We start from the raw sequence: 26,402 nt of genomic DNA, 5'->3' as shown, positions 1-26,402 counted from the left end.
CTCTGGCTTTAGGCCTGTATATGAGGGTCGAAAGGCATGTGAATTAACAGGTTATAGAGCAAACAACACAATTATCACAACACATAGGTTGTAATCTGGGCTTTTTTTCAGGCTGCTGCATAAAAGATTAATATGCAAGGGAGATATGTATATAGCTAAGAAAGCAATATTAAGTGTATGTTGTGTAGTAAGCTGTTAGTGGCCCATGTGCCTCACCGTAATAATTTGGTCCATTTTCACCAACGCGGTATTGTAAACACATTGTTCGTGGCCCGGTTTGTGCTTGTTTGCTTTGACAGTGGTACTGATAGTAGTGGTGGTGCTTGGCTTGCACGTGCAAATTCAGAACACACAACATTCTATAATATAATTATGTTATTTAAACGTGTTAAATTAAAAGCTTGTCGTCCCCTTATGCCATAGTGTGTACATCTCAATTATCAGTAGAAACCACATTTGTTTAAGCAAGTCAACCATATCAGCTATGTTTTTTTAAAGGCAGTAAATGAGGCTGAATGAACTGTTTCGCTGCCAGACAAGGCTGCGCTGAACGTTTTAGCAGTGGTAAGGTGTTGGGACTCTGCTGTTGAAACAGCTTTATGTAGGCCCTAACAGTTTGTGGGCACCGTATGTCACCGTTTAGTGTTGTGTTGTGTAGTGGCTTTGCCGGCACGCATCACACATTTTTGGTTTGTTTGCCCCACCAGCATGCTAAAATCGCCACTGAGCTTTATCCAATTGGTCATCTATTTACTTACTCAAAGTATCATACACGTTTTTTTACATGCTGCTTGTTACTGAAAGTTTCCCATGTTCTCTGGCAGCCAGTTAGACAGAAGGGGGTATTGTTCTTCAAGACACTCTCCATGGAAACAGGGGCTTTTTAACTGTTTAGATGTGTTTAGTTATTTCAACGGATTACAGGTAATTCTGTACCTGGTTGGCCGGGTGCCCGGCCCTTGTTTGTTTTGTGCCTGTTCCTCTGGAAGTCGAGAGGCCGACACGAGTGTTCTGAAGTAGTAAAGGTGAGCCGCTTCAACAGCCGCGCGTACCCAGCCCCTCTCCACCCGTCCATCTGGCAAGAGACCCGGAAAGAAGACTTGACAAAATGCCATTTAGGACGACACATTAATACTGTTAGCCCAAGGCGGTCGATGTCGTCCAGGAGAGAATGAATAACAACTTCATTTTTTGTTTACCTTTTTTTGTAACTCGATAAGGTGTTTGACAGTGTAGAAAGACTTGGCTAAAACGCCAGACTTGAAGGAAGTTCGGGAAGATCGTGGTGAAAGGAATTGAATTGGTCAAAAACGTTCTGTTATAATTGGTCATAGTGGTCTGTTCCCGGGTTGTTGTTTGGTGGGGCTTTCCACTCCAGACTAAACCATGTCGTTACCAGCCATGGGTATGAACCGGCAGAGTCTCTGCTCGCTCTTTCACGCTTGTGATGTGGATAATTCTGGACGGATTGAAAAAGAGGAGTTTTTCCAAATCTGCTCAGAGCTCCTTGTCCCGCCGACGGAGAGAGAGCACATTTTCTCTAAACTGGACATCGACAGAGACGGGACAATCAATCTAGCGGAGTTCATGAGCGGCTTCCACCGGATCTCTGAGCAAGTGTACCGAGGGGACATGGAGAGCAAGAGCTGGGGAGTCTCCTCTCAGGCCTGGGAAGATTTCCAGACCCGACTAGGGGACCATGCCCGGTTCATACCCAGGTCAAGTATGGAACACATTACAAAACAATCGTAACAATCGTACCTGCTCATTAATAAACTTTTGATTTACATATTGTCCAAACGTCGTAGGAATGCATGCGTAAAACAGTTTATATATATATATATCAAATATTTGTGTACTATTGTAGTGTTTTAATTCAAACTTTTGGGCTATTCCGGTGTCAACATTTCTCCCACTTGTATTAGCCAGATGTCTCAGGTCAGTCTAGCTTTTGGATGAAATATATGAAATATCTCTAAGATCACCAATAGAAACCCTTGCTGCAACCTAACCCTGAAATAATGAGCGAGAGAAAGGAAAGAAGGAAAGGAAAGTATCAGTGTCCTATGACAGGTTTTGAAATTAGTTCCCCCATTGAGCAGTTGTCCTGGCACCCCTCTAGGGCTGGCATGGGACTGAGCTGTGCCCTGACACGCTACCATGGAGGGGACATTGATTAACACAGTGATTCCATGTTCCCCATCATGTCTTAAATAGACCTCATTATGACTGTTTGATCACCAGCTTCACCAGCTGTAGAAAGTTACCCATTGGAACTAACATCTTAGCTTGATTCTTTGAAAAAGGGCAACTCCTGGGGCCCTCCCTCCATTAGTGATGGTTTTCCAGTGCTGTGGATCAAATGTTCTTATTATTGTGTGATAGAACAGTCATGTCTGTACTCAGTAGGCCTACATCCACCCAGGGTTTCAGATCCAGAGACCAAGGTCACCATACTATTTTCTATTCTCCTGCCCATAGAAGAGCCATGGGTGGAGTAGAGCCGGGGTCAGTAATGGTACCACTCCTAAATAGTTATAGTTTAAGAATATATTCGAAGCAGGTAACTAGATGTGTTATTACACAACAAAGGAGTGAGGTTAGCTAAAGCAGAAACTCAGGCAACCAGCCTAGGGTATAGCTGGAGGCCTGGGGATATAGCCAATACTCTACAGTCATAGACAAACAAACAGCTTTTTCAATCCTCTCACTGTAAAATATTATGTTTATTGGTTTTTGATAGTGTCATTATTAGTAGTAACAAAAGTATTTTGCATTTCTTTAACTTTAAACATTGCATTGAAGAAGGTGTTCCCTCTGTAAATCCTGGATTTTAAGACCCGGGCGTGTACTAGTGACACTGCCTGTTTTGACAGTGCTGTTGACTGTAGGACAGTGAGTCTATATGCTCAGGGATTATAATCTGGTCACCTTGTTGAAGGCACACACACACACTTTAGATATCTCTACCCATCTGACCCAGTTGAATGAGCCATGAATGAGTTTCTTAATTAGGCATAGATTAACATGTAAAATAGCTCTACAAGAAACAACATTTAAATGTAAATGTAAGTACCTGAATAGATATCAGGTAAATACTGTAGCCTACATAGGTATACAGATTAGAGGTCGACCGATTAATCAGAATGGCCGATAAGGCATTTTTGGACACCGATCATGGCCGATTACATTGCACTCCACGGGGAGACTGCGTGGCAGGCTGACTACCTGTTAATAGAGTGCAGCAAGGAGCCAAGGTAAGGTGCTACCTAGCATTAAACGTATCTTATAAAAATCAATCAATCTTAACATAATCACTAGTTAACTACACATGGTTGATGATATTACTAGTTTATCTAGCTTGTCCTGTGTTGCATATAAGCGATGTGGTGCCTGTTAATTTATCATTGACTCACAGCCTACTTCGCCAAACGGGCCATTTAACAAGCGCATTTGCGAAAAAGCAAAAAAAGCAGTTGTTGCACCAATGTGTACCTAACCATAAACATCAACGCCTTTCTTAAAGTCAATACAAAAGTATATATTTTTCAACCTGCATATTTAGTTAATATTGCCTGCTAACATGAATTTCTTTTAACTAGGAAAATTGTGTCACTTATCATGCTGTCCGTGCAACAGAGTCAGGGTATATGCAGCAGTTTGGGCCGCCTGGCTCGTTGCGAACTGTGTGAAGATTATTTCTTTCTAACAAAGACAGCCAACTTGGCCAAACGGGGGATGATTTAACTGACTTGCCTAGTTAAATAAAGGGAAAAAGAAAACACAATCGTTGCATGAATGTACCTAAACATCAATGCCTTTCTTAAAATCAATACACAGAAGTATATTTTTTAAACCTGCATATTCAGTTAAAATAAATTCATGTTAGGGCCTCCCGGGTGGCGCAGTAGTTAGTTAAGGGCACTGTACTGCAGCGCCAGCTGTGCCATCAGAGTGGGTTCGCGCCCAGGCTCTGTCGTAACTGGCCGCGACCGGGAGGTCCGTGGGGCGACGCACAATTGGCCTAGCGGCAGGGCTTGCAAACTATCACGGATTGCAGCTGTATACCAGCTGCAATCTGCCCAGCGAGGTTAACATTCGCAAGGCTGCGGGGCCACATGGAAATACCAGGACCCGGACTGAGAACATGCGCTGACCAAACTGACGTTTTTAACCTATCCTTGACCTGGTAATATCAACTTGTGTCAAGCAGACCACTATCATCCCCGTGCCCTAGAACGCCTGCCTTCGTAGCCATGAAATGATTGGAAAGGCTGGCTCACATCAACACCATACCAAACACCCTGGACCCACTCCAATTTGCATACCGTCCCATCAGATACACAGATGATGCAATCTCTATTGCACTCCACACTGCCCGCAGTCACCTGGACAAAAGGAATACCTATTTAAGAATGCTGTTCATTGACGACAGCTCAGCATTCAACACCATAGTCCGCTCCAAGCTAATCACCAAGCTCAGAGACCCTGGGACTGAATATCTCCCTCTGCAACTGGATCCTGGACTTCCTGACGGGCCTCCCCAGGCAGTGAGGGTAGGCAACAACACACCCGCCACATTGACCATCAACACATGGGCCCTTCAGGGGTGTAAGTCCATATTATGTCAAGAACAGCTCAAATAAGTAAAGAGAAAGGACAGTCCATCATTACTTTAAGACATGAAGGTCAGTCAATCAGAACATTTCAAGAACTTTTAAAGTTTCTTCAAGTGCAGCCGCAAAAACCATTAAGCACTATGGTGAAACTGGCTCTCGTGAGGACCGGCACCGCAAAGGAAGACCCCAAGTTACCTCTGCTGCAGAGGATAAGTTCATTACCAACCTCAGAAATTGCAGCCCAAATAAATGCTTCACAGAATTCAAGTAACAGACACATCTCAACATCAACTGTTCAGAGGAGACTGCGTGAATCAGGTCGTCATGGTCGAATTGCTGCAAAGAAACCACTACTAAAGGACACCAATAATAAGAATAGACTTGCTAGGGCCAAGAAACACGAGCAATGGACATTAGAATGGTGGAAATCTGTCTTTGGTTTGATGAGTCCAAATTTGAGATTTTTGGTTCCGTCTGCTGTGTCTTTGTGAGACTCAGAGTTGGTGAAAGGATGATCTCCACATGTGTGGTTCCCACCGTGAAGCTTGGAGGAGAAGGTGTGATGGTGTGGGGGTGCTTTGCTGGTGACACCGTCTGCGATTTATTTTGATTTCAAGGCACACTTAACCAGCATGGCTACCACAGCATTCTGCAGCGATACGCCATCGGATGTGGTTTGGGCTTAGTGGGACTATCATTTGTTTTTCAACAGGACAATGACCCAACACACCTTCAGGCTGTGTAAGGGCTATTTGATCAAGAATGAAAGTGATGGAGTGCTGCATCAGATGACCTGGCCTCCACAATCACCTGACTTCAACCCAATTGAGATGGTTTGGGATGAGTTGGACCGCAGAGTGAAGAAAAAGCAGCCAACAAGTTTTCAGCATATGTGGGAACTCCTTCATGACTGTTGGAAAAGCATTCCAGGTGAAGCTGGTTGAGAAAATGGCAAGAGTGTGAAAGGCTACGAGGCAAAGGGTCGCTACATGGAAGAATCTCAAATGTAAAATATATAGGCCATACACCACATATGCTACTGCTCCACATACGCTGCTGCTACACATCAGTCTATTATCTATTCGGTCTATTATTTACTTTACCCCTACCTATATGTTCATAGCTACCTCAATTACCTCGTACTCCTGCACATCGATATTGGTACTCCCTGTATATAGCCATGTTTTTTTTACTCTTTATTTGTTATGCTGCATTGTTGGAAAAGTAAGCTTTTTCACCGTTAGCCTGTTGTTTCATGAAGCATGTTACAAATAAAATGTAGCTGTTCTGTTCCAAATATACTGTAGCTGTTCCAAATGTGTTTTAGATAAAAGGCCTTATGCTGTTGTAAGTAACTTGTATTAACATTCTGTCTGTCTGTCTGTCCGTCCGTCCGTCCGTCCGCCCGCCTGCCTGCCTGCTCATTTGTCTGTCAGTCCGTCCATCTATCTGTCTGCCTGCCTGCCTGAATGCCTGTCTGTTGTGTCTGTAGGAATGAGCAGGCAGCCACGCTGTACCAGAACATCAGTATGACAGAGCCCAGGATGGTGCCTCAGTATGAGAGAGTCATTATGAGCTTCACAAGAGAGATCAAGCAGCACAATGCTGAGATGGAGAACCTGGCCCTGGCTGTGAAACGGTACTAACACACACACACACACGCTCACACACACACACTCACCGACAACCACAGTTTACTTAAAACCCACATACTGTACATACACTGTACACATGCAGACATTCTATCATACCGTACACGACCTCAAATACAAATGGGAAGTTTGATATTTTAAGTAGAAATTGTGCACCAATATTGAATTGTATAAAGCCTGTTATATTAAATGAAGTGCTCTTTAATATAGACCACATGGATAATACAATAAATCCGATTTTTATATGAATGAAGGCTTGCTAATGTGCCATAATTCTGCACTTTGACATGTTCCTCTATCAACCCTGTGTCATTATAGGAATATTTTTTTTTACCCACTTTAATGCCCAAATTCCCATCGTTGTAAAGTCCTAGTTAATTTTGTTGCTTTGACAAAGTAATTTCTGAAGATTATTAGTTAACTGAGCAGGTCAAGCATAACATGTCAACCCTGTTACCCATAGATAGACAGGCTAGAAATACATGTATAAAAAATTATTATACATTCAATTGCCACTTCCTGGTGCACACAACAAGCCTCCATTCCCCCTGTCACAAGGGGATTTGTGTCTGGTTTAAGAAGAAATCACCAACTCAGTCACAATCAATCCTGTTACTTTATTTGGCACTTGATAGGCATTTATTGTAGTACTTTTATTTATTGAACCTTTTTCGGTGGGAAAACTTAGGTTGTTAGGTTGAAAGCCAACGTTTATTTGACCAAGTTACACTTCTCCAAAGGCCAACACAGATATAATACATTCAGTTACAGTATTATGTTTTATTTCTGCTCAGAGCCCATGACCAAGCCGCCATGCAGCTCAGCGAGATGGAGGAGGAGATGGATCAACGCATCCATGCAGCTGAGAACAACACACAGCAACAGGTGACACACACACACACACACACACACACACACACACACACACACACACACACACACACACACACACACACACACACACACACACACACACTTGCATGATTGTCAATTCTAACTTTAGAAATGATGTCCATGTTGTCATGCGATCTGGACAGGTTGTGTTCCTACAGGGTTTAGCCACTGATAAGAAGGGTGGAGGTCATCTCTTCACTCATGCTAAATAGAGAGGACTTGTGATCAGATTACTCATTAAACCTCAAACAATCCTCGGCTGTGTTGACGTCTCATATGTCAAGCTGTTATCATATCTAGATTTTATATGCTGAGTTTTATTTATAATCATTTGTTAAAAGTAACTCCAGTGGGATGTTGACGGAAAATGTCCGGTTTCCATACTTCCATGGAACACGCCTATTCCTAGAATCTCCCATTCCTCTACTCTGGGAACAGTCTTATCTCCCCGTGTGTGTGTGTGTGTGTGTAGTTATGTACATTATGTAAGTGTGCTACATCAGCTCTGTTTGTTGTGCAGCTGCTGTATGCTTTAGTCTAAGAAAAGCACCCGCACCTAGACTCACCTGTGTGTTGTGGAAAGGTTGTTGTTTAATTGTTTCAAGCTAACGTTAGCGAACATAAGATGGACATTCAATGGGCTCTAAAGTGCCAGCAGTTCACTCACATTTGCTAGTGAAAGAAATGAAATGCAAATATGAAAAGTAACTGGTCGCATTTGTGTGAGTGGGATATACATTTAATTATGCGTCTCATTAGTTGTATTTTCCATGTAACATTACAAGGATCACGCAACCTGATAACTATAATTATGACCCACATCACAAAAAGCATTACGAAAGTATAATAAAAAAGAAATATAAACATATTGGCATTAAATGGTGTCGGGAGTTTAGAAGAATGAATGAGTGTCCGGTATTAGCTATAGAGGCCATGCTTCTAAAATGCCTTTGCACTAGATTTGAGATTTTATCAATTTCGAAAGTCTGATGTATGTGCCGCAAAGCAATCCAATTGGCACCTTTACATAGGCTGAAACACCGGACTCTTCTCGCGAACAGGTACAGATTCCCTTTTCTTTTTATGTTATTATGGATAACATGTTCATTTGATACTGATGCTCTGATTCAAACATTTGTTCTTCTTATCATATCAGAGTAATAAAAAAAACATGTTTTATCGTGGATAAGATGTGTGTACATTCTTTACCTAAACAAATAACTTGTTATTATTTGTTTAATACAATACTTTTTTTTAACTCAAAGATTAAAGGCCCTTTGTGTGATTTTGTACCATATGTGTAGATGGAACGTTGTCAAGAAAGAAAGTATACCAACCTTTTATAGGCTTGCTTTGGTTCAAGTGCTACAATTGCGATCAGACTCATAAACAGCTTGTGGCACGAGCATGCGGGGAAAAGAAAACCCCAATTGGGTGTTCTGCGCGAGTCTGATACTCTACAAAGTTGGACAGGGTTGGCAGGTCTGCTCATGTTCCTTGATACACCCGGGCCCCCTCCACCTGTCACCCAAACTGCCCTAAAATAGCACAGCTCAAACTCTTATCAGTGGAACATAGAGGAGTGATACAAAAGAACTACAAACAAACACAAGCATACACATGCACACACACAGAAGAACACACTACCGCATTCACACACACACAGAAACACACATGCATGCACATACACTGTGCCATTTGATTTGGATAGTAGTTGGGTGTTTTGACAGTAGCTGTATCTGTATGTTGACAGTGTGTGAACATTTGATGATGATGTTAGACTTTAGAATTGTGTCTTGTATTCTTGTGGAGGCCATAATAGATGGGATGCTGCTACACCGCATTCTATTCTGTTATCTGTAGGAGGCCAAGAGGACTGAGGCAGCTCTGAGTGAGCTGAAGAGACACTATGAGTCTGAGGTGTGTGAACTGCAGCACAAGCTCCAGAAGATGCAGCTGGTGAGTTTACCATTCGACAATTCATCACTTATACAGTTCCACCTAGTACACGCTAAAGATATCCTTTATATTGTAGGTGGTGTGAAATAAATATAAACTTTTCCAATAAAGTCTGAAACTTGATACACAGTTTGGGGCCAAGTTTCATTCTGTTAATGAAAAAGTGAACAATTAACCAATAATGTGGCATCTATTGCCTGGACGACTAGTCTAGCCAGTCACTCCTGTTCACCCACTCAGCATGTTGGTTCATTGGTTCATGAACATGTGAGACATCCAATCAGATTAACTCAATCACAATTGAATGAAATCCATCTATGCTGCTATCTGTGCCATTGAATATTGTGATTCACTGACAGCAGGCAGCGATGTGTGTTAAAGGTATCTACTCCCTCCTCAGATTGAAGACCAGTACAAGAACATCAACATGAAAGATGAGTCTTCAACCCTGAAGAGAAAGATCAACGAACTGACTCTGGTGAGATGGGTCTTCCTGCTAGGCCTATATCACTCTGTACAAATACTTTAACTCTCTTCCATTTCCTGATCTCGCTCTTCTCTCTCTCTGCCTTTTACCTCTCTCTCTCTCTCTCTCTCTCTCTCTCTCTCTCTCTCTCTCTTTTACCCCCCTCTCTCTCTCTCTCTCTCTCTCTCTTTACCTTTCTCTCTCTCTCTTTACCTTTCTCTCTCTCTCTCGCTCTCTCTCTCTCTCTCTCTCTCTCTCTCTCTCTCTCTCTCTCTCTCTCTCTCTCTCTTCTTTCTTTACCTCTCTCTCTCTTTCTTTACCTTTACCTTTTTTTCTTCTTCTACTTTTACCTCCCTCTCTCGCTCTCTTTCTTTACCTTTACTTCCCTCTCTCTCACTTTACCTTTACCTCCCTCCCTCCCTCTCTCTTTACCTATCTCTCTCTTTCTTTAACTTTACCTCCCTCTCTCGCTCTCTTTCTTTACCTTTACATCCCTCTCTCTCACTTTACCTTTACCTCCCTCCCTCTCTCTTTCTTTACCTCTCTCTCTCTCTTTACCTATATCTCTCTTTCTTTACCTTTACCTCCCTCCCTCTCTCATTCTTTACCTTTACCTCCCTCCCTCTCTCTTTCTTTACCTCTCTCTCTCTTTACCTATATCTCTCATTCTTTACCTTTACCTCCCTCCCTCTCTCTTTCTTTCTTTACCTCCCTCCCTCTCTCTTTCTTTACCTCTCTCTCTCTCTCTCTCTCTCTCTCTCTCTCTCTCTCTCTCTCTCTCTCTCTCTCTCTCTCTCTCTCTCTCTCTCTCTCTCTCTCTCTCTCTCTCTCTCTCTCTCACTCCCTCTCTCTCTCTCTCCCCTCTCTCTCACTCACTCCCTCTCTCTCCCCCTCTCTCTCTCTCTCCCTCTCTCACTCCCTCTCACTCCCTCTCACTCCCTCTCACTCCCTCTCTCCCCAGGAAAACCAGCGGTTGAAGCAGGAGTTGATGCAGTCTCAAACTAACATAGCCTTCCTTCAGAGTGAACTGGCCTCTCTGAAGAGTGATCTGACAGACCACAGCATCAACTCTGAGCGGTGAGACACACATGCACACACAAATCATACACATACACTACTGTTCAAATGTTTGGGGTCACTTAGAAATGTCCTTGTTTTTGAAAGAAAAACACATTTTTTGCCCATTAAAATAACATCAAATTGATCAGAAATGCAGTGTAGACATTGTTAATGTTGTAAATGACTATTGTAGCTGGAAACGGCTGATTTTTAATGGACTATCTACATAGCCAGAGGCCCATTATCAGCAACCATCACTCTTGTGTTCCAATGGCATGTTGTGTTAGCTAATCCAAGTTTATAATTTTAAAAGGCTAATTGATCATTAGAAAACCCTTTTGCAATTATGTTTGCACAGCTGAAAACTGTTGCACTCATTAAAGCAGCAATAAAACTGGCCTTCTTTTGACTCGTTGAGTATCTGGAGCATCAACATTTGTGGGTTTGATAACAGGCTTAAAATGTCCAGAAACAAATATTCCATGCGAGAAATTGCCAAGAAACTGAAGATCTCGTATAGTATAACGCTGTGTACTACTCCCTTCACAGATCAGCGCAAACTGTCTCTAACCAGAATATAAAGAGGAGTGGGAGGCCCCAATGCACAACTGAGCAAGAGGACAAGTACATTAGAGTGTCTAGTTTGAGAAACAGATGCCTCACAAGTCCTCAACTGGCAGCTTGATTAAATAGTACCCGCAAAACATCAGTCTCAATGTCAACAGTGAAGAGGCGACTCCGGGATGCTGGCCTTCTAGGCAGAGTTCATCTGTCCAGTGTCTGTGTTCTTTTGGCCATCTTAATCTCTTATTTTTATTGGCCAGTCTGAGATATGTCTTTTTCTTTGCAACACTGTCTAGAAGGACAGCATCCCGGTGTCGCCTCTTCACTGTTGACATTGAGACTGATGCTGATAATGGGCCTCTGTACGCCTATGTACATATTCCATAAAAAAAATCTGCTGTTTCCAGCTACAATAGTAATTTACAACATTAACAATGTCTACACTGTGTTTCTGATCAATTCGATGTTATTTTAATGGACAAAAAAAAATTCTTTCAAAGACAAGGACATTTCTAAGTGACCCCAAACTTTTGAACGGTAGTGTATGTCATGCTGTAACGTAATCTAGTGATGTCATTAGGGCTCCCGAGGCTGTGTCACAACCGGCCGTGATTGGGAGTCCCATAGGGCGGTGCACAATTGGCCCAGCGTCGTCCGGGTTAGGGTTTGGTCTGGGTAGGCCATTATTGTAAATAAGAATTTGTTCTTAACTGACTTGCCTAGTTAAATGAAGGTAAAATAAAAAATAAAAGTAATAATCTAATATCTCCTAGATGTATTCCTATTTGTGAAATGATCAATCTAATTTTTCAGAAGTGACACATTGAGAATCCCACTGAGACACACAACACACAGACACAAAGCCAAAACACACATGTGAGCGCACACACACGCACACAGAGCCTGTGACACCTCATCCCAGCCTGAGCTGTAAGTTCGCCTTGAGCCATCCAGTCACTCAATCAGTCAGGCAGTAGAGGCCACAGCCCCAGGCCAGTGTGACTGTGTGACTGCCTCCCTGCCTGTGTGCTTGGCTGCTCCCTCCCCTCCCTGGGGTGGTAACATGTTTCCAGGCTTGGAACAGGATATCCTAGTGTGACCTCACACTCAGTCTCACAACCTGGTTACCTGGCAACCAGTCTCACACTTCGCCTTTGAACTTGTTCCAGTCAAACTAAGTTTGTGTTGTGAATGTGCCGATTCTTTGAGACTGTTGAAGTGTCTGCTTTTGTCTGCATTATTAGAATGTACATTCTCCTGTTTTTCTCATGTATGTGTTTTGAGAGTGTGTGTAGTATGTGTTATTGTAGATTATGTAGTATGTGTTTTTAAAGGGGAATTTGTAGTATGTGTTATTATAGTTTATGTATTATGTGTTATGAGTGTTTATGAAAGTGTATGTATTAGTTGTGAATGACTGTGTTTGTATGTGCAGGGATGAGGCGATGATGAGAGACTTCTCTGATGAGAGGGAGAACCTGGAGCGACAGATAGAGATCCTACAGTAAGTCTGGCCAATCATAGTGCTTGTCTGACACATAAACAGGAACACTGACAAATGCTCACCTAACCCACAAACAGGAATACTTCAAAACTCACAACTTGATGTCGAGTTGCCTGTATAAACTGAGGAACATGAAGTTGTAAGCCTTGGGAGTTTTGTGAGTCTTAAAGAGTTTCTGTTTTTGAAAACCTCAAATGTCATTTTCCTGAGAAGACCTGCCAACGGCTCTTTTGATCACCTCTTCCCGTTCTTGTCCTCTTCTCTCTCCTCTGTTTCTCTCCCTCTCCCCTCTCTCCTCCTCTGTTTCTCTCCCTCTTCTCTCTCCTTTGCTTCTCTCCCTCCTTTGCTCCCCTCTATAGAACAGCCAACAGGAAGCTCCATGACAGTAACGACGGGCTGCGCAGTTCCCTGGAGAACACCCTCAGCAAGAGCAATAAGGTGAGGTAGACAACCACATAGCCATGGTAACACCAGCATGCTCTCTCTCTCTTGCTCTCTCCCTGCCTCTTATCTTTGTTCTTCCCCGTCCCTCTTTCAATTATCTCCCTATCCCACACCCCTTTTATCCCCCTCTTCCCATCACTCCCTCTCTCTTTCTCTCTGATCTCTCTGCTTTTAACGTCAGGGTTGAATCTCTAATGCCAGTCCTAAGGGCTTGTCTGTTGGAGGAATCAACTGAGCCATGTTTGAGGCAATGACAGACAACAACAAAAACAACAGCAACAACAACATATTTCAGTCTTGACCCCTAACTCACTCTCCTCATAACCTCGTAACTTCCACTCTGTCTCACACACTCTCATCTAAAGATAATTCCTATACTCACACATAGGGTTCAGTACATACAGGTCAGTGCACATGCACGTGTGCACACATAAGTGTATGGACACACACCCAAACATGAACAAAAACACACCCACACACACACACAGTGACCCAGACAGTTGTGACAGTGATGTTGTGGTTGTGTTTCAGCGTGGTAGCAGTGCTTCCCCAGCCAGCACCATTAGCAGGAGGAGCAAGAGTATCTGTTACTCATCTCCATACCGTGACAGGTAAGACAGAACTGGACTAGCAACAGCCTGCTGGTGTGTTTGTGCAGACAGTAATACAGGTACACACTGCACACGTACATGTGTATGTTCAAACTCAAGTTTATGTACAATAATTATCAGGTGGAAGATTAGCATTGGACATGTGCGTGTTTGCATTGTATACTCATAGCCATCCATACAGGACTCATAGCCATCCATACACAAAACAGCACAGTCTATGTTCTAGCTTGGTTGTTGGAGCTAGCTTAGTTGTACGGTGGTTCCTTCTTTGAAAGTTGTGTCATACTGCAGCACACCTTGCGGGCTGCTGCAGAATTCTCTGGCACGTTATTTAATTGTCAGCCATTTTTTCTGTTAATGCAAGTCAGTGCTAGTTTGACCACCAGAGGGCATCTTTGAGAAGCATTTGATAGTCTTCCATATTGGCATTACAAGAGCATTTAACTTCTCTAGGGTAGGGGGCAGCATTCGGAATTTTGGATGAAAAGTATGCCCAAATTAAACAGCCGCTACTCGGGCCCAGAAGATATGATATGCATATAACTAGTAGATTTGGATAGAAAACACTCTAGTTTCCAAAACTGTTAAAATAGTGTCTGTGAGTATAACAGAACTGATTTGGCAGGCGAAAACCTGAGAAAAATCAATTCACAAAGTTTTTTGGGGGGGTTTTGTAGTTTTCTATTCAATGCCATTATAGTATCCATTGACTTAGGACTCAATTTGCAGTTCCTATGCCTTCCACTAGATGTCAACAGTCTTTATAAATGGTTTCATGCTTGTATTCTTATATATGAGGGAGTAAGACCAGTCTGAATGAGTGGACCAGCGACGGGTGGCATAATGTCAAATTTGTCATTTGGAACCACTCGAAATGATTGGTCATATAAAAACCTTGTGTCCCAGATGCATAATGAGTGCTCTAACTCCCCCCTGCGGTGGTCTGGAGCAATGAAGCTGTGATTCCGGGGAACCTCTTAAGTCGATGAACCACTGTAGTGAGGAAAGGTTTCTGTTTCGAGTAGCCTATGTGGATGTTGAGAATGATGTCTGTCTATACTGTCCCAGGTTCTACCAGGCGGGTGTGGATGGTGTGGATGTGGACGGAGACCTGCTGGGCCTTTGTGGAGGTGAAGGTGGTAGGAGTTCTCTGGGGTGTCGGCGGCCCAGTCTGGACACCCTAGCCCTGGCTCTGTGTGACCCGGCCATGCAGGTAAAACGCAGCAGCGAGGTAGACAGCCTGCCCGAGAGCTCCCTAGACAGTGGCATGTCCACCCTGCGTGGCTTCAACAACGAATATGACTCTGAGCAGGAGGTGAAAGGGCACGAGGAGGAACAGAGGGTGGCAGGGAACACAGACAGCCTGGCGGGGGGCCACTCTGACAATGACGTAAGACACAAACATACAGTAATACACATACACACACACTACACCATACACACACACAAGCACTACATACAAACACACACACATAGACTATGCCGTAGTACACACATACATGTATGCACTATACGCACACACACAGACACATGCTTATTACACACACAGACACTCAAACACACACACACACTTTACAGTAATGCACAACACACACACACACACAAAGACATTATACACTCATCGTCATCCACTTGTACTACATACACTTATTGTTACTGATAACGCTCATTATGTATTGATGTTAATACGATAGTGTTAATGTGTCAGGTTGCAGAGATGCGAGATGAGATGGTGTTTGGATCAGACAGTGATTCTGTCCTGGACTGGAAACCTTTGGAGTCAGTCAGCCGGACCAGCTCTGGAGCGTCCACACGCAAAGCCCTCTCTGCCATCACCAATGAGGTACAGGACAGAGGGCAGTGGTGTAAGAAGAGAGGAGAGCGTAAATCCTGGATTGTAGAACTAAAATAAAAGCTCATTTTGGAGCTTTAAAACCATTTTTAAAATAAACAGACACTTGGCGGAATTACTTGGTTAGCAGGCAGACGTAGTAGAAAACACTTGAGCGTAAAATGGTTGACTTAGTTCAGGAGAAACTGTTGATTGTTGACTATGCATGACAAGTGAGTTAACATCATTCCAGTATTATGACATGGTCCAGTACAATACAGTCAAGGTGTGCCTTTAACCTCTTTCACTTTCTTTCTTTCGCTCTCGCTCCCTCTCGTGCTTTCTCTTCCCCTCTCTCTCTCTCTCTCTCTCTCTCTGTGTGTCTCCCTCCCCCTCTCTCTCTCTCTCTGTGTATAGGGTAAAGAGAAGGAGTCAGCTGACCTGGGCTATATGACATCAGAGAAGGCCTACAGGGTGGTGTTGGCTGGCGATGCAGCGGTGGGCAAGTCCAGCTTCCTGCTCCGCCTCTGCAAGAACGAGTTCCGAGGAAACACCAGCGCCACCCTGGGTGGGTGTGTCAGCGTACCTGTGTTAGCTCTCACCTGCTTACAGTATCATTCTATCCACACATTACTTTTGACTGTAAATGGTGAACAAGGAGTTTGTCTAGCTGGACCGCTCGGGCTCGGTTAAGCACGCTTTCACACTACTTTCCCCAACACAGCTTGGCTTGTGAAGTGTCCAAAGGTTCTATTTTTTTATTTGAATTTTTTTATTTAACCTTTAATTTAACCATTGAGATTTAAAATATATATTTTCTAGAGCGTCCTGGCCAAGATAGGCAGCACCAAGTCATTAAAAAAATTACAGACAAACAACATGAAAAACTACAAGTAATCTAGTAAGAGTATAACAAAATCAAAAACAGCTAATTAAAAACATTGACAGGTCAGGGAATCAGTCTCAAGATCATTCAACAGTGATTTAAAAATACCAATCGGGACAAGTTGTTCCAGTTTAAAAGTATTTTGTAAGGCGTTCCAAGACGATGGCGCAGAGTACATAAAATCCCTTTTACCAAATTCAGTTCGGACATTTGGAACAGTTACCAGGATAAAGTCCAGCGAACGAAGGGAATACCCACCACATTTCTGAACACTAAAAATGCCGAAATAAAAAGGTTGTAAACCCAAAATGGCTTTGTAAATAAAAGTATACCAGTGACGAAGCCTACGAGTGACTAGAGAAGGCCAGCCAACCCTGGTATACAAAGTGCAGTGGTGCGTAGAGATTTTGCAGTTTAAAATAAATCTCAAAGCTCCATGGTAAAGGGTGTCAATTGATCTCAAACACTGAGCTCAAACACTGATATATAGAATATCCCCATAGTCTAGTAAAGGCATAAATGTAGCTGATACTAGCCTCCTTCTGGCTTCAAAAGAAAATCAGGCCATATTCCTAAAATAAAATCCCAATTTCAGCTTCAAAGTGGTTGAATATGCAATTTAAAAGAGAGGCCGTCATCAATTAAAATTCCAAGATATTTATATGAGGTTACAATCTCAATCTCCTTGCCCTGACAGGTAGTAATAGGTGAAAGGTTCAGAGGTCTATTTCTTGCTTTAGAAAACACCATTAGTTTAGTTTTGTCAGTATTGAGGATAAGCTTCAATCTACACAAGGTATGTTGATTAGTATAAAAAGCAGTTTGCAAGTTCTGGAAAGCACAACAGTAAATAACAGTATCATCAGCATAAAAATGAAGTTGTGCATTTTGGACATTTTTGTCTAAATCATTTATATAAATAATGAATAAGAGAGGACCAAGTACAGAGCCTTGGGGCACACCATTAAAGACATAAGTCCATCAAATTGAGTGCACTGAGTTCTATCAGACAGATAGTTAGCAAACCATGCAACTGCATGCTCTATCCCATGGTGCTGGTCAAGTATGCATGCTTAGTTGCCTGGGACAGATATAGAATGCATATTTAGATAGTAATGGGATTGTCTTTTGGAGTAGTGTGTTTGAACATCCTCTTGTGTTGATCCTCAGGGGTGGACTTTCAGATGAAGACTCTTGTAGTGGATGGAGAGCCCACCCTACTACAGTTGTGGGACACAGCAGGCCAGGAGAGGTGTGTGTGTGTGTGTGTGTGTGTGTGTGTGTGTGTGTGTGTGTGTGTGTGTGTGTGTGTGTGTGTGTGTGTGTGTGTGTGTGTGTGTGCGTGCGTGCGTGCGTGCGTGTGTGTGTGGACACGTTTTACTATATTTGTGAGAACCAAAAGTCCTCACAAGAATAGTAAACCAACAAATATTCAGAGAAGTGAGGACATTTTGGTCCTCACTTGTAAAAAGGCTAGTTTAGGGGTTAGGTTTAGTGTCAGGGTAGATTTAGGGTTAGAGTCAGGGGTTAATAAGAGCTGTGTGTTTGCATGCATGTGTGTGTGTGTTAGTGAACATGTCTATTTCAGCCAATCTATGTAGTGGTGCTCTGTTAACCTCTGTTAACCTATCCATGTGTGTGTGTGTCCTAGGTTCCGCAGCATTGCGAAGTCGTACTTCAGACGAGCCGACGGGGTCCTCCTGCTGTATGATGTCACCTGTGAAAAGAGCTTTCTCAACGTGAGAGAATGGGTGGACATGATTGAGGTAGTAATGATTTATATAATACATTTTTACATCCAATTGATATGACACTATTCCAAGATGCTCAAAGCACTTCACATTTTTATTTTATTTTATTTAACTAGGCAAGTCAGTTAAAAACAAATTCTTATTTACAATGACAGCCTACCGGGGAACAGGGGTTAACTGCCTTGGTCAGGGGCAGAACGACATTTTTACCTCGTCAGCTCGTGGATTCGATCCAGCAACCTTTCGGTTATTGGGCCAACGCTCTAACCACATATTAAGGACCAAATTCACCCTATCCGCCACCAATGTGTAGCACACATCTGGGTGATACCACGGGATGTAAACATTTTGGGAGGAGAATGACTGTGAGAAAGTCGGTTCGGGTGACTTTTAAAATGACATCGTACTCCAAAATGAATGAATATAAACATTTAAAAGATATGGCAAGTAGAAATCAAACTGGATGGACATCAGAAGTAGAGGACGGCCAGGGTTAAAAACAAACCAAATATAACTATTGTAAAATAGATTGTGTCTGTAAAATGTGTATAGTATGTATAAGCTGGAAGTAGAAGCCTAAGTGTTATTGTTTAATAGTTTACTCTAATTAAGGGGAGGGGTGATAGGGTTTGCGGGGAATAATAAAGGAAGGCATATTTTTTTTAAAGTGTGTATGTATGTATATGTATGTATTTTTATATATATGTACATGTGTGGGTATGTGTATATATATATATATACAGTGCCTTGCGAAAGTATTTGGCCCCCTTGAACTTTGCGACCTTTTGCCACATTTCAGGCTTCAAACATAAAGATATAAAACTGTATTTTTTTGTGAAGAATCAACAACAAGTGGGACACAATCATGAAGTGGAACGACATTTATTGGATATTTCAAACTTTTTTAACAAATTAAAAACGGACAAATTGGGCGTGCAAAATGATTCAGCCCCCTTAAGTTAATACTTTGTAGCGCCACCTTTTGCTGCGATTACAGCTGTAAGTCGCTTGGGGTATGTCTCTATCAGTTTTGCACATCGAGAGACTGAAATTCTTTCCCATTCCTCCTTGCAAAACAGCTCGAGCTCAGTGAGGTTGGATGGAGAGCATTTGTGAACAGCAGTTTTCAGTTCTTTACACAGATTCTCGATTGGATTCAGGTCTGGACTTTGACTTGGCCATTCTAACACCTGGATATGTTTATTTTTCAACCATTCCATTGTAGATTTTGCTTTATGTTTTGGATCATTGTCTTGTTGGAAGACAAATCTCCTTCCCAGTCTCAGGTCTTTTGCAGACTCCATCAGAACTTCCAGAATGGTCCTGTATTTGGCTCCATCCATCTTCCCATCAATTTTAACCATCTTCCCTGTCCCTGCTGAAGAAAAGCAGGCCCAAACCATGATGCTGCCACCACCATGTTTGACAGTGGGGATGGTGTGTTGCACCAATTTGTAAGTCGCTCTGGATAAGAGCGTCTGCTAAATGACTTAAATGTAAATGTAAATGTGTGTTCATGGTGATGAGCTGTGTTGCTTTTACGCCAAACATAACGTTTTGCATTGTTGCCAAAAAGTTCAATTTTGGTTTCATCTGACCAGAGCACCTTCTTCCACATGTTTGGTGTGTCTCCCAGGTGGCTTGTGGCAAACTTTAAATTACACTTTTTATGGATATCTTTAAGAAATGGCTTTCTTCTTGCCACCCTTCCATAAAGGCCAGATTTGTGCAATATACGACTGATTGTTGTCCTATGGACAGAATCTCCCACCTCAGCTGTAGATCTCTGCAGTTCATCCAGAGTGATCATGGGCCTCTTGGCTGCATCTCTGATCAGTCTTCTCCTTGTATGAGCTGAAAGTTTAGAGGGACGGCCAGGTCTTGGTAGATTTGCAGTGGTCTGATACTCCTTCCATTTCAATATTATCGCTTGCACAGTGCTCCTTGGGATGTTTAAAGCTTGGGAAATCTTTTTGTATCCAAATCCGTCTTTAAACGTCTTCACAACAGTATCTCGGACCTGCCTGGTGTGTTCCTTGTTCTTCATGATGCTCTCTGCGCTGAGACTATCACAGTGCAGGTGCATTTATACGGAGACTTGATTACACACAGGTGGATTGTATTTATCATCATTAGTCATTTAGGTCAACATTGGATCATTCAGAGATCCTCACTGAACTTCTGGAGAGAGTTTGCTGCACTGAAAGTAAAGGGGCTGAATAATTTTGCACGCCCAATTTTTCAGTTTTTGATTTGTTAAAAAAGTTTGAAATATCCAATAAATATCGTTCCACTTCATGATTGTGTCCCACTTGTTGTTGATTCTTCACAAAAAAAATACAGTTTTATATCTTTATGTTTTGAAGCCTGAAATGTGGCAAAAGGTCGCAAAGTTCAAGGGGGCCGAATACTTTCGCAAGGCACTGTATATATATTTACCCCGAAAATAAAAGGGGGATTGGAAACGATGCAGAAAATTACATCGATGGAAGCAACAATCTATCCGCAATATTAAAGCTGATTCGCCCTAAAAATAAAAATAAACATTTAAAATGTCATTTCCCCCTACAGAAATGAACCCAATATAACAATAGTCCATATTATCAGGCAGGTGTGCTATTGGGTAATCATTATTATCACCTGGTGTAGCCCACCTGATGCAGCATAGTGGCTATAAATAATTAGGCTGAGGATTGCCAATTTACCCCATTGGGCTAATCATTAACCAGATCACAAACTCTAAAGTCTAAACATTAGGCTATCATGTTGCTAGTTATAGCAATATCCCACTGGGCAAAAACATGTTGAAGCAACGCTGTGTCCATTTCATTGCAGTGTTGAGTTGTGTGATAAGTGTGTGCATCCCATTTGGGACGCACTCAGTTTTGAGTTTTGGATAGAGGTGTTGTTGTGTTTGTTGTCGGTGTTGTTGGCCTGTGTTTTAACCTGCTGTCCATCTGTGTTCAGGACGTGTCCCAGGATGACATTCCCATCATGCTAGTTGGAAATAAGTGTGACCTGAGGGAGCAAGCGCTACAGGACAGTGTCACCTGTGTCCCCACCAGCTTCGGAGAGAAGCTGGCCATGGTGAGACCACTCAACCCCAACGTCTTACTTAAACCTTTACATTAAGTTACATTTACATTTGTCATTTAGCAGATTATTTTATCCAGAGGGATTTACAGTCACGTCTAGTTGTACCCTAGAATATAGCCTGGTCAGGTCAATGTATGGAACTTCGGCCTGATTTGAGAGTTGCGTTGTTTGTTTCCTTTCAGACATATAATGCCCTCTTCTGTGAGACCAGTGCTAAAGACGGATCTAATGTCATAGAGGCCGTGCTGCATTTGGCCAGGTAAGAAATACCGGATCCTAGACATCTCTGTTTTCTCTCTCTGCTAAGTGATTTACCTGTAAATGTGTTGCTCCTTAGAGTACTCTCTGATCTGACTGAGTTTGATACTTTTAAATATTTTTTTACAGGTCCAAAATGTAGAACAACATGTAAAGTTTTGCTGGCCTCTAGTGTGCAAGAGTGTTCTGCACTCTAATTAAGCAATAAGGCACGAACGAGTGGGTGTGGTATATGGCCAGTATACCACGGCTAAGGGCTGTTCTTACGTATGACGCATTGGAGTGCCTGGACACAGCCTTTAGCCGTGGTATATTGGCCATATACCACAAACCCCCGAGGTGCCTTATTGATATTATAAACTGGTTACCAACGTAATTAGAGCAGTAAAATGTATGTTCTGTCATACCCATGGTATACGGTCTGATATACCACAGCTGTCAGCCAATCAGTATTCAGGGCTCGAACCACCCAGTTTATTATGCCCATAAGCAATAAGCACCTCGGGGGTTTGTAAGTTCCGAGTTGCGTCGTGCCTAACAACAGCCCTTAGCCGTGGTATATTGGCCATATACCACACCTCTCGGGCCTTATTGCTTAATTATACTAATGCCAATACAGTGGAGGTATGCCTTTAACTCTTTCTATATTATTCTTCTCTTTTGTTCTCATTCTCCTCCTCCCCCCATCAGAGAGATGACCAAGCAGGTTCATGGGGATGAGAACCAGGAGTCTGTGACTAACCTCTACAGAAGTCCCAACAAGAAGATGCCCACTGTCACCTGCTGCACAGGATAAGAAACCACACAGGAACACTACTAGAGTAACCAAAACTCAGCACCAGAGCAACCACAGCAACAGAACACCACAATACAAGAATACTGTCAGCAAAGACAGAACAAGAGAAAAATGAGACTTCAGAAGAACAGAACACAGGAGAATCCAGTCAGAACACTTGAGTACCATAGCACTAGAATGTCAAACAGCTTATTTTCTCGTATGAGATCAACTGTGCTTGTTTTAAGCTATGTGTGCATGCGTGCACGATTATGCAATTATATGTTTGCATGAGTACGTACATGTGTCTTCTTATGAAGCCTCTGTGTCGAAGCCACGGTCATTTGTATTGCAGATAGCTATTGTATATATCAATGTACAGGTAATGTCTGAAAAGTACCATGTACTGGCAAATTATATTCTCAACAAGTCACTAGAAAGCTTGGGATAGCAGCAATTTACATGACAGATATGATGAGGAGAGACAAATGCATGTGATAGGTGGTGAACAGGAGGGTGGGGAAATGTTATTTTTACAATGGAAGAATGATCTTATTAGCAAGCTGTTTATTGCTAAGGGATAAGGCGGAGGGAGGACCTACAGTTTTGTAGATATAAATATAGAATTTCATTCTAGTTTTGTGATAGTAGACACAGTAGTGTCAGAAACATCCTCCATGTACAACATTTGTGATAAAGAGTAACAACTGCATGTCAAGGAAGGAGTGTCATGATTATCAGTTGAATTCTGATTGTAGGAGCCAAGAGCAACATCTGGAGAGAATGATGTGATTGGATGACCGTGGGAGGAGCAAAATGTCAAATGTATGAATGTGGTGTGAATGAATGGGGCACATTTTATTTCTGTGTGTATATTGTAAAATATTGTTATCATTAATATATTATGTAATGTTAGACTTGCCATTTGGACCTCTCCTGGGTCACTAATGTCACTGTGAGCCCACACCTGTCTGTCTGAGCCCTCTGTGTGGTCATACTCAAAGCGCTTTACTATTAAAATGTAGCATGAACAAAACCCAACGTGATATGACTTCCCTTATCCAGGCAGAGTCTGAACATAATATTTCATGCTGAATATATATACACAGTATATTTCATGTTGAGGGCATGGATTATAAAATAAGTTATAATATAATTTATCTGGAGTGTTATCTACTCTCTTGCTCAGTCACACACACACATACACAAACACACACCCCAAATGTCCACAGAGAGTCACTTCCTGGGGGAAATAAATTAAACAATCAGATAACTTCTTAAATTTGATTTGTTAGGACACCCGTGTCACCCATATTCCCTGAGCATTTTTACGAGGAGCTGCAGCATGTGCCAGCATTTATTCAGGCCATTTGTGTCTGGAAGTCTGGCACAGAGCCCAGCCCCACCTCCCATTAGTTTACATTTTAATGAGCTTGATGAGGCGAGCCTAGTCATTTGTCAAACAAAATGTGGGGTGGGGCAGGCAGGCAGGCAGGCATGGGATACTTAAATAATCACAAATGTGTAGCAGGCAAGGTTATTGTTTGGAATGGATTCATTAATTTGATGTGGGCGGAACAGAAGCGTGTCCTAAGTGGAAATCAACAGGGTATTTTTTATACTCACAGAGCTGAGTCCCACGACTTCACCGTTGAATGGGTTTCAGCCCTGGGTTTGACCCCTGGCACTTGTTTACATGATTTATAAGACACTGGTAATAACTTTATAACAACCTCTGTCTTGGATGGTGTTCTTTTCCCTGTGACGAAGTGCTTAGAGTGGGTTGAAGGAGGGTGATGATGGCCTTCACGATTCTGGATCTGTCACACTGAAGAGCTGTTATTATCAACCCCCCTTGAGCTATCAGCAGGGCTTCTGAAAAGATTGTCCTTGTATGAATATCTAATACACATAACACTCAACCATACCTTATAGAACAAGCACACACAAATTACAAACTCACATGTGCACACACATACACCATTCACAGTCTGACAGGTAGTATTTAGGCTAATCACACGTCTTTAATGAACATTGTCTAACACTACGACATCAACATAGGATCAAAACCCCTTAAACCTGTAATATTACCAGAAACACATCAGCAGTCCAACTAAATCAGAACATCCCGCCATCTGGAGAGGTCAGAGGTTGTTGGAGAGGCCATCGGACTGTGTGGAATTCTGGGGCAGCAGACTGTGTGGGACTCCACACCTCCAACTATTCTCCCCCAAGGCTGTCCTGCCTGGGGTATCAATCACATTATGACAATGTCATCGTCATAGATTATTTAACCATGTCACATAATCTGTGGGGCATACTGTTTTTGGACGTTTTTTTAAATCTATGATTAACTGAAGATACGCAAACGTAAACCTCGGCCTGGTTTGAGTTAATTTATCTCACATTATGACCGAGGTGAATAATAGTGAAAACTCTTTGTCCATCTGACATAACTTTTTGATGTCAAATGTTACATTATATTATATTTCATGTCATGTCTGGAGGGGTAAGAATGCCCAGCTGTACAGGTCACGGGATTCATATGAGTAATAACCCAGGGGAAGGCTCTGTGCTTGTACAAATTATGTTTAATAATACCATATGTGACTCATAACCTGGATTCTGGCTCTTTACATAGCAACATTTTAATATCTGTTTTTTTTACATTGGATAAAAGTATAGACTCAGAGCTACAAAATGGTATATCATACACTGCATTTGAGGAAACAAATTAATTATGTTTTGAAAGTTGATAAACTCATGTAAACTCATTTTTGAGAAAACTGTCTTTCAATGTTTTGGTACTACTATTAGAGAGCCCTTCTTTGTCTACACCCATTCAGCATTGTTCACACCCTCTTAATAGGCTGACCACAAAATATATTTAGAAATCTATGTTATTCAATTATTGCGCCAACGAGCGTATGCGTTGCCAAGGGCTAAAATAGAAGTCCTAGAAGTCCTATACCTATTTCTGACACAGATTGCGCTGCAAGTCCTGCCTCTCCCATCTCCTCATTGGTTTATAGAAGCAGGTACCCACGTGCCATCTCCTCATTGGTTATACCCACGTGGGTGATTGAAAGACGAACTGTTGCCGGTTGTCGTGGTAAAACTATGAACTAGATGCCAATCACTGTATAAGTTAAATGATGAAACGGCCTGGAAGGAGGAGGGGTGACTAGAAACGATTCGGTTGACCGTTTTTATGTGTGGACTAATTGTTGGAGTAGAGGTCCTTGTGCATTTCAGGTAAAAAACAACCTAATGTTTATTATTATATCCCAGGACTAATTAACAAGCAACAGCAAGCTAGCTAAATAGGTCAAATTAGCTAGCAAGTGCAAGCTAACTAGCTAAATTGCCATAAATGTTTAATGCTTTTCAACCTGTCCCCAAATTAATGTAATTGGTTCAGAGTATGTTGTGATATTTTAACCTGCGTGTTGTGATCGCGTTTGGTGTGGGGGGACAAAAGATATATATGCAAGATGGCGCACGAGCGCAGCCGGTTTGGGTTCCGTGTTAGCCCCTCCCATCTCTTTAAGGATTGATCTGTGCGTTCTGTACTAACTAACTTCTGTTGTCACGTTATGACCTTAGTTCCTTTGTTTTGTCTTTTGTTTTAGTATGGTCAGGGCGTGAGTTGGGTGGGTTGTCTATGTTCGTTTTTCTATGATTTTCTATTTCTGTGTTTGGCCTATTATGGTTCTCAATCAGAGGCAGCTGTCAATCGTTGTCCCTGATTGAGAACCATATTTAGGTAGCCTGTTTTTGATTGTGTTTTGTGGGTGGTTATTTTCAGTCTTTGTGTGTCTGCACCAGACAGAACTGTTTCGGGTTTGTTTCTTTGTTGTTTGTTATTCAGTGTTCAGTTTTTTAATGAAATAAATCATGAACACTACCACGCTGCACCTTGGTCCTCACCTTCTTCCCAAGACAGCCGTTACATCTGTACTAACTAACTCCCAGACATTTAGAGAGAACAGCTCACTGAACATTACTCGCCCTAGCAGAGCTGATTAGGCTG

The 26,402-nt window shown here is 42.2% G+C and overlaps 1 protein-coding gene across 1 annotated transcript; it reads left to right on the top strand.

The window, feature by feature from the left end:
- The first annotated feature begins 826 nt into the window (after positions 1 to 826).
- Positions 827 to 23,087, top strand: LOC118357989 (ras and EF-hand domain-containing protein homolog). Its single transcript, XM_035735308.2, has 17 exons — positions 827 to 1,718; positions 6,112 to 6,258; positions 7,066 to 7,156; positions 9,029 to 9,124; positions 9,525 to 9,602; positions 10,552 to 10,667; positions 12,649 to 12,717; positions 13,077 to 13,155; positions 13,693 to 13,772; positions 14,841 to 15,162; positions 15,481 to 15,615; positions 16,021 to 16,171; positions 17,660 to 17,741; positions 18,141 to 18,255; positions 21,208 to 21,327; positions 21,519 to 21,595; positions 22,285 to 23,087. The coding sequence occupies exons 1-17, from the start codon at positions 1,387 to 1,389 to the stop codon at positions 22,388 to 22,390; spliced, it is 2,196 nt and encodes a 731-aa protein (XP_035591201.1). The 5' UTR covers positions 827 to 1,386; the 3' UTR covers positions 22,391 to 23,087.
- The last annotated feature ends 3,315 nt before the right edge of the window (positions 23,088 to 26,402 follow it).

The sequence above is a fragment of the Oncorhynchus keta genome, chromosome 25 (genome assembly GCF_023373465.1).
Source record: "Oncorhynchus keta strain PuntledgeMale-10-30-2019 chromosome 25, Oket_V2, whole genome shotgun sequence".
NCBI classification, from domain to species: Eukaryota; Metazoa; Chordata; class Actinopteri; order Salmoniformes; family Salmonidae; genus Oncorhynchus; species Oncorhynchus keta.
This window is presented reverse-complemented; position numbering and strand designations above follow the sequence as displayed.